Raw genomic sequence first — 15,461 nt, 5'->3', positions numbered from 1 at the left:
ACAGTCGACAGAGTGATTAGCATAAATAGAAAAGCACAAAAAAACACAAAATAATGGATGGAAAGTTTAAATCAAACAAAAAATTCGAGAAAACTTGTATGCTCAGAAAGAAGGGGCAGAAAAACAAACCAGGAGAGGTATCTGTCAGCATATAAATCTCGGTTGTTGAGTATATTCCTGCCAGGACAGTGCGCTTGGCATACCAATCAATATCAGAAGCATTGTCACCTGCAGCATGCCAAATCTCATCCACGAGCATTGCCCTCTGCTTAAAACTAGTTGGAACATTCACCGGTTGTGCCTGTAATGAAATCGGTATTAGAAAATTAGGAAATCTTTAATCTCTACAATCCAGATACAAAGTTTGCTTAAGTACATTGGCAGACCTGGATGCTAAGAGCTTGAGGCCATGTTGATATATATGGCGCTTGCATTTCTAGACGAATTCTGATAAGCTTAGAGATACATTCACTTGGTGTCAAAGTTTTCAAACTCTCATCAGAGTCAATTCTATCGATAAGCTTTTGTAAGCAGTCATCCATGAAAAACTGGCACGGGAAAATTTTTTAAGACAAAAAATTAGTCATATCGAACAATTTGAACGAAGAGAGTCGCATGAGCCTTCCAAAATTATGGCAACCCATTGGACTGATTATACTGATGGTCTGAAAGACAGGAAATCATGCATTGAAAATTTATACTAATACATATCATTGACAACTCCTGAAATTGAAGCTAGCCAAAGGTCATATCTTAGATCTTACAAGGATATGCTATCACCGGATTTTTGTTTAGGAGATGCATGTATGCCATTATGTTCATAAAAGATTCCAGTTCATCCTTTACTTTTCCTAAAATGAGATGGTAAAATGGTGCATCATTATAATTAAAAATATTATGAAGCAGCTTAAAAACAGTATTATCTAAGCACAATCCTGTTTCGAATTTAAGGTGTGAAGCAATTTCAGGCAACCAATCGTGACAACATTTAACAGTAACGGTTAATGTAATCATGATGATAAAATAGTAAATAATGGAGATACCTACCTCAACCAGAGCGGCTTCCTTCCTCGGCAAAGAACCAACGATGGAAGGGGAGAGTCCAACATCCTTTGCTCCTGAAATTAGCGCAGCTTCAGTCCATCCCAGCTTTATCTGCAAAATTAGAAACACCGCAATTTCTCACTCAATTAATTCGCAACATAAATGAATTATTGAAATGAAAGAAGGATGAGAGAGTACGAACAACGTGAGTGAGGGAGGCATGGAGCACGCGAGATTTTTCGTCCTGGTACTTGTCTCCTCTGGTTCTGGGATCCTCATCCGGCGACGGCGATGGCGATGAAGATGGAGCTGAATCTGGTACGAGAGGGGTTTCAGGATGAACGGGAGATTGTGGAATAGGAAATGGTTGATCCTCGGATGTGGAAAAGGAACGATAGGGTATGAAGATCTGAGAGTGTGGAGGGCGCAACCGGAGGCGGTGAAGATTACCATGATAGGAATGAGTTGCAGCGGAGAATAATCGCTTCGCCGCCGTTCGGTACATTATTATTATTATTGTTATGATGATTGTTATTAAGGGCCGCCGTTCGGTGAGTGAAACACAGAGCCAGGGAAGGTGTTAGCAGATGTATTTGTTTGCCAAAGAAGATGAGACAACAGAATGGAGTGCCACGTAGATCACCGTTTTTGGCGCCACTTGTCGCACCTTCTGCCACCCACCAATTGCAACAATTTTTTCTTAAAAAAAATAAATAATACACCGAGAGTACAGTATATCCCTATTGAGTACTCATTTTCAAAACTTTTTCGCACCACTTCAGATATAATATATAAAAAAGTATATATAAATATATAATAATTAATTTGTTGATTAATTTTTTATATGAAGAGAATATTTTTATTTTCTTTGAAGAAATTAAATTTGCAGTACTAGTTGATATTTTTGTGTCCAGCTACTATGTCTAAAACGGCAGAACAAATGAAGGATGAGAAAAGAATAAAATAATAGCATTGAACATCATTAAACATATTTCTTAGTAGCTAACATTAGTTATAAAACAATTTACAAGAAATGAAAAGAAAAAAAGGAAAGGAAGGGATCCCTTCCTTTCCTAGGCCTGCACTGAAACTAATATAAACTAATTTGAAAATACAATAGAAATTAAATTAAAGCTGAAGTTCCTCTATCCTCCTAATGGCTTCCTTCATGGGAAGACGTCGTTGGGGGTTGGGTTCCGTGCAGTCAGCTCCAATGCGGACGAGCTGCAGCATCTGAGGGAGAGAGCTGTTGTTAGGGTGCAAGTCCGGGTCGATTAAATCCGCCTCTCTTTTCTCGGAAATGGCGGTGGACACCCACTGCACAACATCGGTGCCGCCCTTGCCATTGCTGTGATACTGAGAGGGGAACTTGCCGGTTATGATCTCCAGAATGATGATGCCAAGGCAGTACACATCGGTCTTCTGAGACACGTGTTTGTATTCGGTGTAGTCTGGAGTTTTGTAGGCAAACAAGGTTTGAATGGCGTAGTTGGGATTCATGAGCGAATGGAATCCATAGTCGCTGAGGAGAGGCTCATACTGGTTGGTGAGGAGAATGTTGCTGGATTTGAGGTTCCCATGGGGAAGCTCTTCGGTTGAAAATTCAGTGTAGAGGAAACTCAAACCTTTTGCGATTCCCTTGACAATGGCGAAACGTGTTGGCCAGGTGAGTTCGCCATGGCTGGATCCTCTATCTCCATGAAGCACATAAAGCAAGCTTCCTTTGGGGATGTATTCCGTCACAAACAACTTCTCCTCCTTGCGATAATGGTAAGCAAGAGGAGTCAGGATGTTACGGTTTCTGATCCTTCCAAACCGTCTCATCTCCGCGTCGAATATGTCTCTGCTCACCTTATTCATCTCCCTCATCCTCTTAACCACCACCGATATCCCGTTCGCCATCGCCGCCTTGTACGCCGACCCTAGTCCCCCGTTCCCCAGCACCTCCGCTGCCGCCTTCATCAAGTCCGTCAGCCCAAACACGCCCTTCTCATCGTTCACCATTATGAGGTCACCCATCCCCCCTCTCCCGCCACCTCCTCTCTTTCCACCAATGCCTGTGCCGCTGCCCCCTTCTGATCCCTTAACGCTCTTCGCCACGTGCACCTGCATCACCTCCTCGTCCACGTGGCTGTTTCCTCTGCTCATCACGCTGAAGTTATCGCTTTGGTCCCGCCGATTCTTCACCAACACGAACACTCCCGCCAGAATCGCCGCCAGCAGAATGACAATCAGGATCTTCCAGAACCAACTCAATCCACCGCCGGCGCTGCCCCCAGAGCTCGCCGGCTCAGAAGGAGAGGCGTCCCCACCGCCGCATTCCTTGAGAGGCTTCCCGCAGAGAGCTGGATTCCCGGCGAAGACACTAGCGTCAAAGCCCGCCATGGATGGTGGTATTGGACCTTCTAGCTTGTTGTTGGAAAAGTCGAGGATTCTTATTGGTTGGGTGAAGTCAGGTAGAGTCCCTGAGAAGTCGTTTTTGTCGAGGCGCAACTCGGAAAGGAAGCGAAGCTTGGTCAATGATATGGGTATGTTACCGGAGAATTTATTGTCGGAGAGCCATAGCTTCTTCAAGGAGGCTAACTTGTCGAAGTAATCAGGCGGAATGGAACCGGAGAATTGGTTGGTGTTGAGGTAAATGGCTTTGAGGGCGCCGATCCTGTTGAGGTCGGGAATGGGGCCGGATAATGAGTTGTTGATGAGGCTGATGGTCCTGAGGGAGGGGATTTGCAAGAGGGCGTCGACGTCGATGGTGCCGGAGAGTCCCATGTTGGCGAGGTTGATGCCGTTGATGGTGCCCTTAGCGCAGAGGACGCCAACCCAGAGGGGGAGGGCGCAAGGGTCCTTGTTTGGGACCCATAAGGAGAGGGCAGGAGGGTTGTTGAGGGCTTGTTTGAGTTTGAGTAAGGCTTCGCCGTCGGTGATGGAGAAGGAAGGGAGAGGAAGGAGGAAGAGGAAGAAAAAGAAAAGAGCAGCGGCCATTGCCGAGGCGGGTAGAAATGGGCCGCCGCTGGGAGAGTTTGTTGTTGTTGTTTGGCAGCAATAATGTTGTGTTGTTGGAATTGAGGGTGTGACATGTTTGTTGGTTTACGTCGTTGCTTGTTGTGGGGGTGGAAGAAGATTAGGAAGCCCTCTTTCTTCATGCACTCCCTATTCTTAGTCATCTTTCTCCCTGGCACCCCATTTTATTCTTCACCCTTTCGTTGACCCCGTCAAACCCCTTTTCTTGCCTCTCCTAATCCTTCTATTCTTATATCATATATATTTATAATTAAGCATTTTTATCATTGCTTCCTTCTTGCTTTTCTACTAGGCATAACACATATGCTGCTTGGTTCTGCCATCACTAAGAAGCGCAAACAAGTAAATAAAGCCAACATTGTGAATTTTCGTTACAGACATGCCAAGATTGGTATGAGCTCTGCGTATATGCACTACTTTTTGCATGTATAAATAAAATAAATAAATAGACTTACTAATAAGTCTAATATCAATTGGCTTTGTCAACTACAAGAAGAAAATGATTTTGAGGAGGGTTTTCTGTTGGGCAATCATAGCCCATAATGCAATAATGTTATTGTTGAGGCACTGATATATATGTCTGTCCTGATCGTCTCTGTGCTAATTGATAATTAAGAATTATCCTGATATTCAATGGATTAAAGGATCAATAAAACAGCGTTAGTTGGAAGTTTAGAGATAATTATATATATAATTTTGTTAATTGTCATCATCCACTAATTTTATGAATCAAAAGAAAGGAATGTACCACCAGTTCACCAACTACATGAGCTGATTAAAGATGACAATAATGCTTGGTAGTGCCGCAAGAGAACATACGTCTAATTTGCTAATGAATTTAAATAACTATTTTATCATTTTAGTGTATGCATTTCGAGATGAAATTTCTTTTGTAATATACAACTAACTGGCCTCTTTTTTAACGTGAATAGTTGGTTTTTTAAAGAAAATATATAGTTATTTTTTTAATTTATAATTAAAAAAATCCTTGTTAAATATGACTTATTCCAGTGTACTTATATATTTTTAGAAATGATAATAATGGTTGTCATTGTTAAATATGATTTATTTTTTTTATTTATAATTAAAAAAATTCTTGAAGAAGTTATTCTTGTTGTCTGTATATTTTTGTGTACTTCTTGTAGATCTATTTACTATTTTCTAAATTAAAAATACGTGTTTTAAAAAAATTGATTGGAGTTCGCGAAAGTAAAGTGAACTTACTAATTTCTATAGAGTTAAAAAAAAAGAGAATTAAAATCTAAAAATTTTGTTTAGAAAAATAATAATTTTTTTTATTTTATTATAAAAAAAAAACCCTATTTTTATTTATAATTAAAAAAATCCTTGTTAAATATGACTTATTCCAGTGTACTTATATATTTTTAGAAATGATGATAATGGTTGACATTGTTAAATATGATTTATTTTTTTTATTTATAATTAAAAAAATCCTTGTTAAATATGACTTATTCCAGTGTACTTATATATTTTTAGAAATGATGATAATGGTTGACATTGTTAAATATGATTTATTTTTTTTATTTATAATTAAAAAAATCCTTGTTAAATATGACTTATTCCAGTGTACTTATATATTTTTAGAAATGATGATAATGGTTGACATTGTTAAATATGATTTATTTTTTTTATTTATAATTAAAAAAATCCTTGTTAAATATGACTTATTCCAGTGTACTTATATATTTTTAGAAATGATGATAATGGTTGACATTGTTAAATATGATTTATTTTTTTTATTTATAATTAAAAAAATCCTTGTTAAATATGACTTATTCCAGTGTACTTATATATTTTTAGAAATGATGATAATGGTTGACATTGTTAAATATGATTTATTTTTTTTATTTATAATTATCTTATGAAGATAAATATTCAATTCATTATTATCTTATTCTTTTATCTGTCGGCTAAGTTGATAAAAATATTAAGAATTATTCTATTATATTTTTCCTTTGTTAATTAAGGATTTTAAATTATTTTTACTTTCAAGGGGTTATTAATTACTTTGCAATTAAACAAAGTGTTGAAACTGGAAAATAATTATAAGAGTGATGATTTCGGTTTAAGGATCCATGATCTATGGTTTTGCAATTTTAATGAATAAAGAAAGAGACGCCATCATTGTCCGAGCGACCAACTGAGTGAGACACAGCTTCCCTTTGAATTCACTCCATCGAAGCAGATCCCAAAAGAGGGTCCTTCATTTCTCACACACTCACTTCACAATCTTGGATTCAGAAGCTCCAATCCCTCTGAAAATCAATGCTGGCAGACACCCGACTCGCCGCCGCCTGCTAAATCCAACTCCGTGTTCGCAATGATGGTGGACACCTCAACGCTTGGGCGCTTCCACCACCAAAGACTCGAATTCAAGCGCTGTCTCCCCGCAATCATAACCTCCCACAGAACCCTCTTCACCGTCCTCTGGATCGCCGCCTTCGCCTCCGTCTTCATCTGGCAGAGGAACGTTGTCGTCGGAGGCTTCTTCCTCTTCGGTCGGACCCTCCCGCCGCGCCCGATTCCCAAGCTGAGGCCGGTGGTTTTCAACTTGACCGATTTCGGGGGTGTCGGCGACGGTGTCACCCTCAACACTGAGGCATTTGAGAGGGCCGTTTCTGCGATTTCCAAGTTGGGGAAGAAAGGTGGTGGCCAGCTCAATGTGCCTCCCGGTCGCTGGCTTACTGCGCCCTTCAATCTCACCAGCCATATGACACTTTTTGTAGCTCAAGATGCTGTTATTCTTGGACTTGATGTGAGTTCATGCTGTTATTCCCAATTCTTAATATTTTTGTTGTTTGTGCTGCTTCATGTGTGAAATGAAAACTTTGGGGGCTCTGCTGATTTTACTTCTAGTAATTTAACAGGTCAGTCAGCAGAAATGATAGTACTGTATCTAACTGCCACAATTTTTCCATGAAGTGAAAAGTTCAAAATAGAACTTTTAATGATCGTCTGAGTATATCCTTATTCTGATAAATGACTAAGCTTTGAATGTTATTTTCAGTGAGGGTTCTCCCTTTTTTTAAGAATGTTATATTGATTTTTTTCCCCCCTTCTATTGAAGGCACTACATGCTGGTTTATTTATGTCTCTGACTAAATTTGTGAAGGGTACATAGGATTGTGAAACAGGATGATAGGCACAAAGTTCATGAATCTATTTTATATTTTTATGTCATAACGAATAGGCGCATGATAAGCTTGAAAACTTATGTGCTAGGATGATAGTAGTATAACAAGCTGTTAATTATTGATTCTACTTTCTTGAACACATTGCTCATGACTTGTGTTCCCATTATGTATGTTATTCGGTCTCGTACATTTTGGTTCCTATCTCCATGAATAAAGGAGATATACAAAATTGTGGAAATTACCCAAATATCAAGCTCATGAGTCATATCATAAAATTATGGGAGGGGGTGATAGAATGTAGGTTCAGATAGGAGAAACAGGTTTTGGAGAACCAGTTTGGTATTTTAGAGACCAAAGCTATATATCTATTAAGAGAATGATGGACAGGTATTGGAGTAACCATTGTGTTTATTAACTTGGAAAAAATATATGATAGGGTACTAAGAAAAGCCTTATAAAAGGTTTTGGACAAGAAGGGAGTAAGGGTTGCATATGTTTGTACAATTAAGGACATGTAAAATGGGGTTACAACATAAAATCTTCTAATTAACGCTTTAAATGGATGAATTTGACTTGCCGAATTTCTCTTTGATTAAGCATACACTAGAATCTAAATATTTCTGCCACTCTTGTAATTGAACAATATTTCTTACATTATATTTATCATCGTATTTCTTGGTGAACAGGATGAGAAGTATTGGCCACTGATGCCACCATTGCCATCGTATGGGTATGGGAGGGAGCATCCTGGACCACGATATGGCAGTTTGATTCATGGTCAAAATCTTAAAGATATTGTGATAACAGGTTAGGATTTACATCCTGCTTCCACTGTGTGAAAAAGTAGGTTTTGAACTTTTGTTTGTCTTGATCTATCAATATAAAAAAGTGTATTTTATGTACTACTATGTGACTTTGTTATGTAGTTAAGAACCTTAGATAGCAATACTCCAAAGGCTTAAGCTAATGGTGAACTATAGTTTTGTTGATTGATCTTTTGTTATGTTAAATTTTCATGTTGATCTGATTCATCTGTGGTAATAAACTGACAGGGCATAACGGTACCATAAATGGACAGGGACAAACCTGGTGGAAAAAGTATCGTCAAAAACGTCTCAACCACACAAGGGGGCCACTTGTTCAGATCATGTGGTCTAGTGACATTGTCATTGCTAATATTACTTTGCGTGACTCTCCTTTTTGGACACTTCATCCATATGACTGCAAAAACATCACTATAAGAAATGTTACAATATTGGCTCCTGTAACTGAAGCTCCAAATACTGATGGCATAGATCCTGGCAAGTGATATTTTTACTGAGTACAAATGTTTATTCATATCTTGATCACATAGGATTGATGATATTAGATTTATTAGGAATAGTGGATAGTTGTTGGGTTTTTGTCGTGCGACGGTATCTAGGGCGTTGGGAAGCAACCTAAGAACCCAAGCTATTCACCCATGCTTACTGTTCACACTTCTCCAAAATAAATCAACAGTTTTTCCACTTTTTTAAAGCATCAATGTAGGATAGTTATGTAGCTGGTTCCACCTAGTGGCATAAGATTTTGTTGTTGTTGGTTGAGGATAGTTTTGGTAGCTTAATCTAGATGGTTGGCAAAGAGTGAACTTGAAGAGGCCACATTTAAGTTGTGGATATATTTGATGCACTAATGTAGAGAAGCTCTATCCTGTTAATACTTTGAATTTTCTGGTCAACTGAATGATTTCTAATGACCAATATATATTCCAACTGAGTCAGGCAACGGATGATTAGTGAGTGGGTTGACCTCTGTTTGCAAGTGTCACCAAATCCATGAAGGATAATTATGGATTTTTGACATGGAATTTCTTTAATATGCATAAAATGTTTGTCTGTTAGTGGTCCAGTAAGATGCAAACAATTTAACCTTCCCCAGTTACGAAACCAATGCTAATTGTATCTATTAGCTTTGTTGTTATATGGCAAATTAACAAGCTTCAAATTCTTTTGCATGAACAGACTCTTGTGAGGACATGTTGATAGAGGACTGTTACATAAGTACAGGAGATGATGCAATTGCAATAAAAAGTGGCTGGGATCAGTATGGAATTGCTTATGGAAGGCCATCCATGAATATAATGATCCGGAATCTAGTTGTTCGCTCCGTGGTCAGGTTAATCCTTAACTCACGCAACTTGCACTTTTGGCATATCTTTCAACATCCTATTTTTGGATAGCAACTAGCTGTCTGACTGCTATTCTGCATAAATTTAAGAGCCAAAATGTAAATAAATCTGTCTTTCTGAATTACAATTTCTTTATGCATCTGGCCATGCTTTATCTATAATGTATCACTTTTGGTGTGTGCAGTGTTTACAAATTTGATGACTGCATCTTTGTTAGCTTCTCGTCATTTAGATATCTGACTTGTTTTTTGAAATGGAACAGTGCTGGCGTTTCAATAGGCAGTGAGATGTCTGGTGGGGTGTCCAATGTGACTGTGGAGAATATTCTTGTATGGGGTTCTAGGCGTGCCGTGAGGATTAAGACGGCCCCTGGGCGAGGCGGATATGTTCGCCATATTACTTACCGGAATCTAACATTTGATAACGTCCGTGTTGGAATAGTAATTAAGACAGATTACAACGAACACCCTGATGATGGATATGACCCTAGTGCACTTCCTGTACTCAAAGACATAAGTTTCACCACCGTCCATGGCCAGGGTGTTCGTGTGCCAGTACGAATTCATGGCAGCGAAGAGATCCCAGTGAGAAATGTGACGTTTCGGGACATGTCAGTTGGCCTCACCTACAAGAAGAAACATATCTTTCAGTGTGCCTTTGTCCAAGGGCGCGTAATAGGGACCATCTTTCCTGCTCCCTGTGAGAACCTTGATCGGTACAATGAGCATGGACAGCTAGTTAAGCATTCTGCTTCCCAGAATGTAACAGACATAGATTATGATTTTTGAGGTTTCAAGTTCACAAATTTACCGGCCTTGTTCCATCATCAATCGGATCCTCAAGTTTCTGTCTGTATCAGATCATGTTTTTGGAGTGTAACAGTCAAGTTAATTTTCTTTCTTTTTATGGGGAAGTTAAATGTTCTATTTCTTCTTCTTCTTTTTTTTTTTTATTTGTAACACTCCAATTTATAGCTTTATTAAGTAGAGTTGTATATACGGAAAATTTTCAGATGCTTACCTGTGTTTACTAGAATATACAAATTCAGAACTCGCTGCTACGTGCTATCATTCATTCTTGATTATTTATTGTAAGCAAGAATTACTCGTGTTACTTGAAGCATCATTTTTTGGCTTAGATTCATTGCAGCATTACTTTCCGGGTCAAAATAGTAGGTAAGGTTGAAGCATTTATCACATTCATGCCACTTTTTTCACTCCCAAGTCCAAGAGATACTTTCTTTTACCAAAGATAGGAGACTCGAACCCGCAACCTCTTAATTGAGTATGGAGAGATTATACCATTTGAACTATAATTCATTAGCAAATCCAAGAGATATTTACTTTCATTTTAAAGTGAGCACAAATCTAAAAACAGGTAGAGACATAAGCTACAAGAGATTCCGTAGAGAAATATTCAATATATGCATATCAAAAATGTGAATTAAGATGGACTAGTAGTGGATGAAGTGTCCACTATTTCTTCTTGTAACTCTAGAAGTTCAATACTTTGACTATATTAGAAAGTAACAAAAAACAATTATTTAATTAATATCTTAGTCAGTCCATAAAATTCTTTAAATAACCATGTTTGTAGCAATTTGGTCTAGATAAGAAACTTGTGCATATGATTTGGTCGCGCTGTCGCTGATTCAGAGTTTTGACTGGTCTGTGTCGGAATTTGGAAGGAAAATATGGGGCTCAATGTGGGTCTAACTCACATTCTATCTAGACGGAACACCATTGGACTCCAGACCCAGTCCATTGCCTTTAATTTCAAATATATTTGCTTTTTATCATCAACTTGGGTTGGTCGAGGGGTCAGCTCACTCACCTGCTTAAACAAGTGTCGGGAATTTGAACCCTGCCTTGTGCATGCAGTAATTCATTGGCCAGCGACAGACCTTTAAGGATTAGAAAATACCGTTTGGGTAAACCAAAATTAATACTAACTTTTTCCAAAGAAAGGAATTAACATTTTTAATAGAATATAAATTTTAAATAAATTTATTATCAACCTCAATTATGATTTTAATTATATGTATATTGTTACTAATTAAAATTATTATCTCGAAATTATTATTTCACAGTTAATAAGGACGTATAATTAGTTATTATTTAAAACAAGGTTTAAATAAATCTTTTGGTCAGATTAAATTACATAATGTTAAAACTTTTTGCAATTCAAAATTAAAATCTATTTATAGAGACCAAAACAAAAAAAAGTATTTCCTGTGTACAAATCTTATATGAATTTAAATAAATAAAAATAATCGACACATAAAATAATAATAAGAAGAATATTCTTTTGTAATTCTTTTTATATATTCCCAATTTTTTTATTTGTTATTAATCCATCCATTATTTCATTCTTAATCCTAGGGAAATAATTTCTCCACCTAAAATTTGTTCCCCTATTCTTTTTCTTTTTCCTTTCTTTTCTCTCACATGTTTCACACCATTAATCTTCTTTATCCCCTTTTTTTTCTTCTTTTTCTTCTCATAAAATTTTATATCCTCTTATGTTAGAAGAATAAATTTGCTAATAAAAAATCTGGTCTATAGAAGAAGTAAAAGATATTTTCTGGTCTCAATTTTAAAAAATCATCAGAAATTAGTGAAATTATTCAAATTTTTTATCCCTAAAAAAAAAATAGAAACGGAACAAAAAAGAAGTATTAGCTCGTTACTTTATTTACTGAGTCATTACTCTGTTATCCTTATAGTTTCGTCAAAATTTTAATTAGGTTCCTATACTTTTTTTCTTTTTAATTGGATCTCTGTACTATTTTTTTTTTTCAATTAAGTCCCTCTTAGTAATAATTGACTTAATTTTATAGGGACCTAACTAAAAAAAAAATTGGTATAAGAACCTAAATTTAAAAAAAAAGTATAGGGACTCAATTAAAAAAAAATTTAGTACAAAGACTCAATTAAAAAAATATATATAAAGACCTAATTAAAAATTTCGCAAAACTATAGGATTAGCAGAATAATTAAACCTAAAAAAAATAATCGAAAAAATACTAGTGTTCGAAATTTAATATGAGAAACGACAACAAAATAATTAGAATCTCGGATATCAAATCGATGTAAATCATGAATCTGAAAAATTAATGGGGGGATTTAGTCCACTAGTGATTGATAATTGATGTAGTCATGTAGAGGTTAGTATTTGTAATTGTTGATAAAGGAGAAGGGTGTTTCTTAAAGAAGGATCAAAGGTGCAGTAATCATGAGTCACGAGTATCACGTGGACATTTTACAAGAAAAAGAATAATGAAATAATGAATGGATTGATGAAAAGTAGATAGATATATTATTAATTTATTATATGCTGAAATGCTGAATGAAGAAGAGGAAGAATAACAACTACAAGTGAACCACTCCCTTAAGACTCAGTCTTAACCCGTGACACCTCCTTCTTCATCATATTATTGTATTCATATTCTTTGCTTTGCTTTTTCTTTTCTTTTATTGCTAAATTCAACACATGTTCCCAACGCAACTATGAAGTATGAACTAACAAGTAACAACTCTTTCTTTTTTTTTGTTTGACCTATGTTTATTCTTTTTTCTTTTCTATAAATTTATAAATATATCTAGTTTGTTATAATGATCGAATTAACTTTGGTTTAACTAATCAAATTAAATTCAAATAAATCCAAAATAATTTTATGAGTTATATATGTGTATTATATATGCTGCTAATTGGGTCACTCATAACAACTCACAGTTGTAAATCGATTAAATTAAAGCTGCAAAAGTTAATTAAGCGCGTTCTAAGGATGCATATCATTATGCCACGTGTATGCTTCTGCATGCTTATTCATTATTTAGGTGCTTGTAACTTCTTAGTGCATCAGCTTTTCTATTGTCTCCGCGTTTCCACTACGAGTGTGGTTAGTGTGGTGTGAGTGTTTTCTTTTTTAATTTGTTTCCTATCAAGACCTAAGAGAGGAAATTGAATAGCACTTTTAAGATGGGACATAATATATTGGAACATAATGTATTATCATGGTAGTTTTGTGTGAATTATGGCTGCATTTTGTTTATAGACACAGGATAGGACACTGAAACACAAAATTGTATTTAGTAGAGGAGATATGAACAGAGATAATGTGTTTAGAGATACTAAATTAGTATATTTTGTGTCCATCTTGATAGGAAGGACATAGAGACACTAATAAGGAACACAACTTATTTTTTATTTTTTATTTTATTATTCTTGTTAATTTTTTATAGTTATATTTTTCATCTCAAATTTTTTGAATGAAAAAAATGAGAATAAATTGAATTTTCATAATTTGTTATAGTTTATTATCAAATAGAATACAAGAACACAAAATTTTGTATCTCTATCTATTAATATCTTATTTTATCTTATTCTCAATGTCTTATCCTGTCCTATTTTTAAAAAACAACCGCAGCCTATATGTCTACAAAATAATGCACAATAATAAGTGAATACTTGTTAAATGTTGAAAATAATCTGAGTGTATTATTATGTGAGTTTATTCATGTAGGATCTAATATAAATGCTTTGGTGGAAGGATTTGAGGTGATTGCTCAATTCATGCTAGAAGAGTATAATATAACACCGGAACAAGTAATTTTCAATACAAATAAATCATGCTTGATCAATTGGACATACACACTGATGGTAATAGTTATTGGAGGTTAAATTTAATTAAAAGAAAATAGATTTAAGAATTTTGTATAACAATGTGTCAGGGTGATAATTCAATATATTTTTTTGAAAGAGTTTAGATATATACATCAATAATTGAAGAAATATAATTAATAGTGAACATTGTAATATAGTTATTTGGATACAATACTCGTAAATTGGTAATGACATAATAAGTTTATATGTCTAAATTAATGACTCTTTAATAATAATGTCGAAGGAGAATAATTAATTTAAGTGTATTAAGGTGTTTAAATGTGATAGTAGTATTTTAGTTAATTTTTATAATGTAATTGAACTGAATTTATTTTCTATTATTTTGGTGATTAAAAGTACTAATAATAATGTCAATGAGTAATAGCTCAAATGGCATAGTCTCTCCATATTCAATTAAGAGGTTACGGATTCGAGTATCCTATCTTTGGTAAAAAAAAGTATTAATAATAATTAAAAAAAAAAACTAATACGAGGAGTGTTAAGGGGCCAGCAACTTTTGTATTTTGTAACAATTAATCGGCCATCAATAGTATTTTTAATGGTATAAGATTACATCTAATGGTGGGAGATCACTCACTTTTCTTTTGATGGTTTAGTGCTGACCACAAAAATACAAAAATTACTGGCCTAGACTTTCTCTAAAAAACCTCCATGTGCGGATGTGCCATCATTTAACTAGCAAGAAGGTCAATATAACTTACCATATATGTGTTATTAATCATTAATCTTTGGACGACCAAAATAGAAGCATGACATAATGTTTGAGAGATACTTTTAACCCCTAATAATTACACACAAAATACACCATTCCATTTCCATGACTAGTCTCAAAAACAAAAGTGACTTGAGAGTAACATTCTGCAGCTCAAATTAAAATGTGGGGGAGGGGGCGCTGTTGCATGCCATGCAAAATTACAAATGCAGTTGCTTGCTTGTCAGTCCTCAGTCATCACATGTAAGTATAGCTATACATATATAGAACGTGATCAAAAAGAGAAAAATTCACAATAAAAATTAGTACTATAGGGCATTAATGAAAGAGAAGGAAGGAAGAAATTTGGGTGGGTGGTGTGAGGGCCCATAAGCCATAGCAATAGTGGGAAAAATTTAATACTCCTCATTTCCTCTACAACTTCTTGCGCGTGAATTGCGTAACTACGTCCAGTTTCACTGGGTAGATAACAGAAAATTTGAATAATGTAAATAATAGGCTGAAAATTTGACTCAATAAAAATTAAAAAAAAAACGGAAATTTGAACAATATCAACAAGTTAAACACGGTTTGCTCATGTAATCCTTGTCTCTATACTATAAATTATGAGAGTTATTCGGATAAAGATGTTGAAAACGTTTTTTTTTAAAGATATTTTTTAATAATTAAATAA

At 35.4% G+C, this 15,461-nt stretch overlaps 3 protein-coding genes across 3 annotated transcripts in view; 1 reads left to right on the top strand and 2 right to left on the bottom strand.

Moving 5' to 3' along the window:
* Positions 1-1,664, bottom strand: part of LOC107638406 (ubiquinone biosynthesis protein COQ9-B, mitochondrial) — a 2,693-nt gene extending 1,029 nt beyond the window's left edge. The window contains exons 1-4 of the mRNA XM_016341660.2: positions 1,247-1,664; positions 1,048-1,155; positions 387-548; positions 130-301 (exon numbers count right to left, since the gene is read on the bottom strand). Coding sequence (XP_016197146.1) covers positions 130-301; positions 387-548; positions 1,048-1,155; positions 1,247-1,549 — 745 coding nt within the window. The 5' untranslated portion in view covers positions 1,550-1,664. The remainder of the gene's footprint in view (positions 1-129; positions 302-386; positions 549-1,047; positions 1,156-1,246) is intronic.
* Positions 2,110-4,581, bottom strand: LOC107638402 (pollen receptor-like kinase 3). The gene has a single exon (XM_016341654.2). It carries the CDS (start codon positions 4,024-4,026, stop codon positions 2,173-2,175), a length of 1,854 nt encoding a protein of 617 aa, XP_016197140.1. The 5' UTR covers positions 4,027-4,581; the 3' UTR covers positions 2,110-2,172.
* Positions 6,138-10,460, top strand: LOC107638405 (probable polygalacturonase). The gene is made up of 5 exons (XM_016341659.2): positions 6,138-6,841; positions 7,907-8,027; positions 8,273-8,521; positions 9,224-9,377; positions 9,653-10,460. Exons 1-5 carry the CDS (start codon positions 6,407-6,409, stop codon positions 10,176-10,178), a joined length of 1,485 nt encoding a protein of 494 aa, XP_016197145.1. The 5' UTR covers positions 6,138-6,406; the 3' UTR covers positions 10,179-10,460.

The sequence above is a fragment of the Arachis ipaensis genome, chromosome B04, assembly GCF_000816755.2.
Source record: "Arachis ipaensis cultivar K30076 chromosome B04, Araip1.1, whole genome shotgun sequence".
Lineage (NCBI taxonomy): Eukaryota > Viridiplantae > Streptophyta > Magnoliopsida > Fabales > Fabaceae > Arachis > Arachis ipaensis.
This window is presented reverse-complemented; position numbering and strand designations above follow the sequence as displayed.

Bases quoted from the DNA above. Each gene is read 5' to 3' on its own strand.
- LOC107638405 (XM_016341659.2), top strand. From the start codon at position 6,407: ATGATGGTGGACACCTCAACGCTTGGGCGCTTCCACCACCAAAGACTC. The intron at 8,028-8,272 runs GTTAGGATTTAC...ATAAACTGACAG, and splicing joins TAAAGATATTGTGATAACAG to GGCATAACGGTACCATAAAT. The intron at 8,522-9,223 runs GCAAGTGATATT...TTGCATGAACAG, and splicing joins TACTGATGGCATAGATCCTG to ACTCTTGTGAGGACATGTTG.
- LOC107638402 (XM_016341654.2), bottom strand. From the start codon at position 4,026: ATGGCCGCTGCTCTTTTCTTTTTCTTCCTCTTCCTCCTTCCTCTCCCT.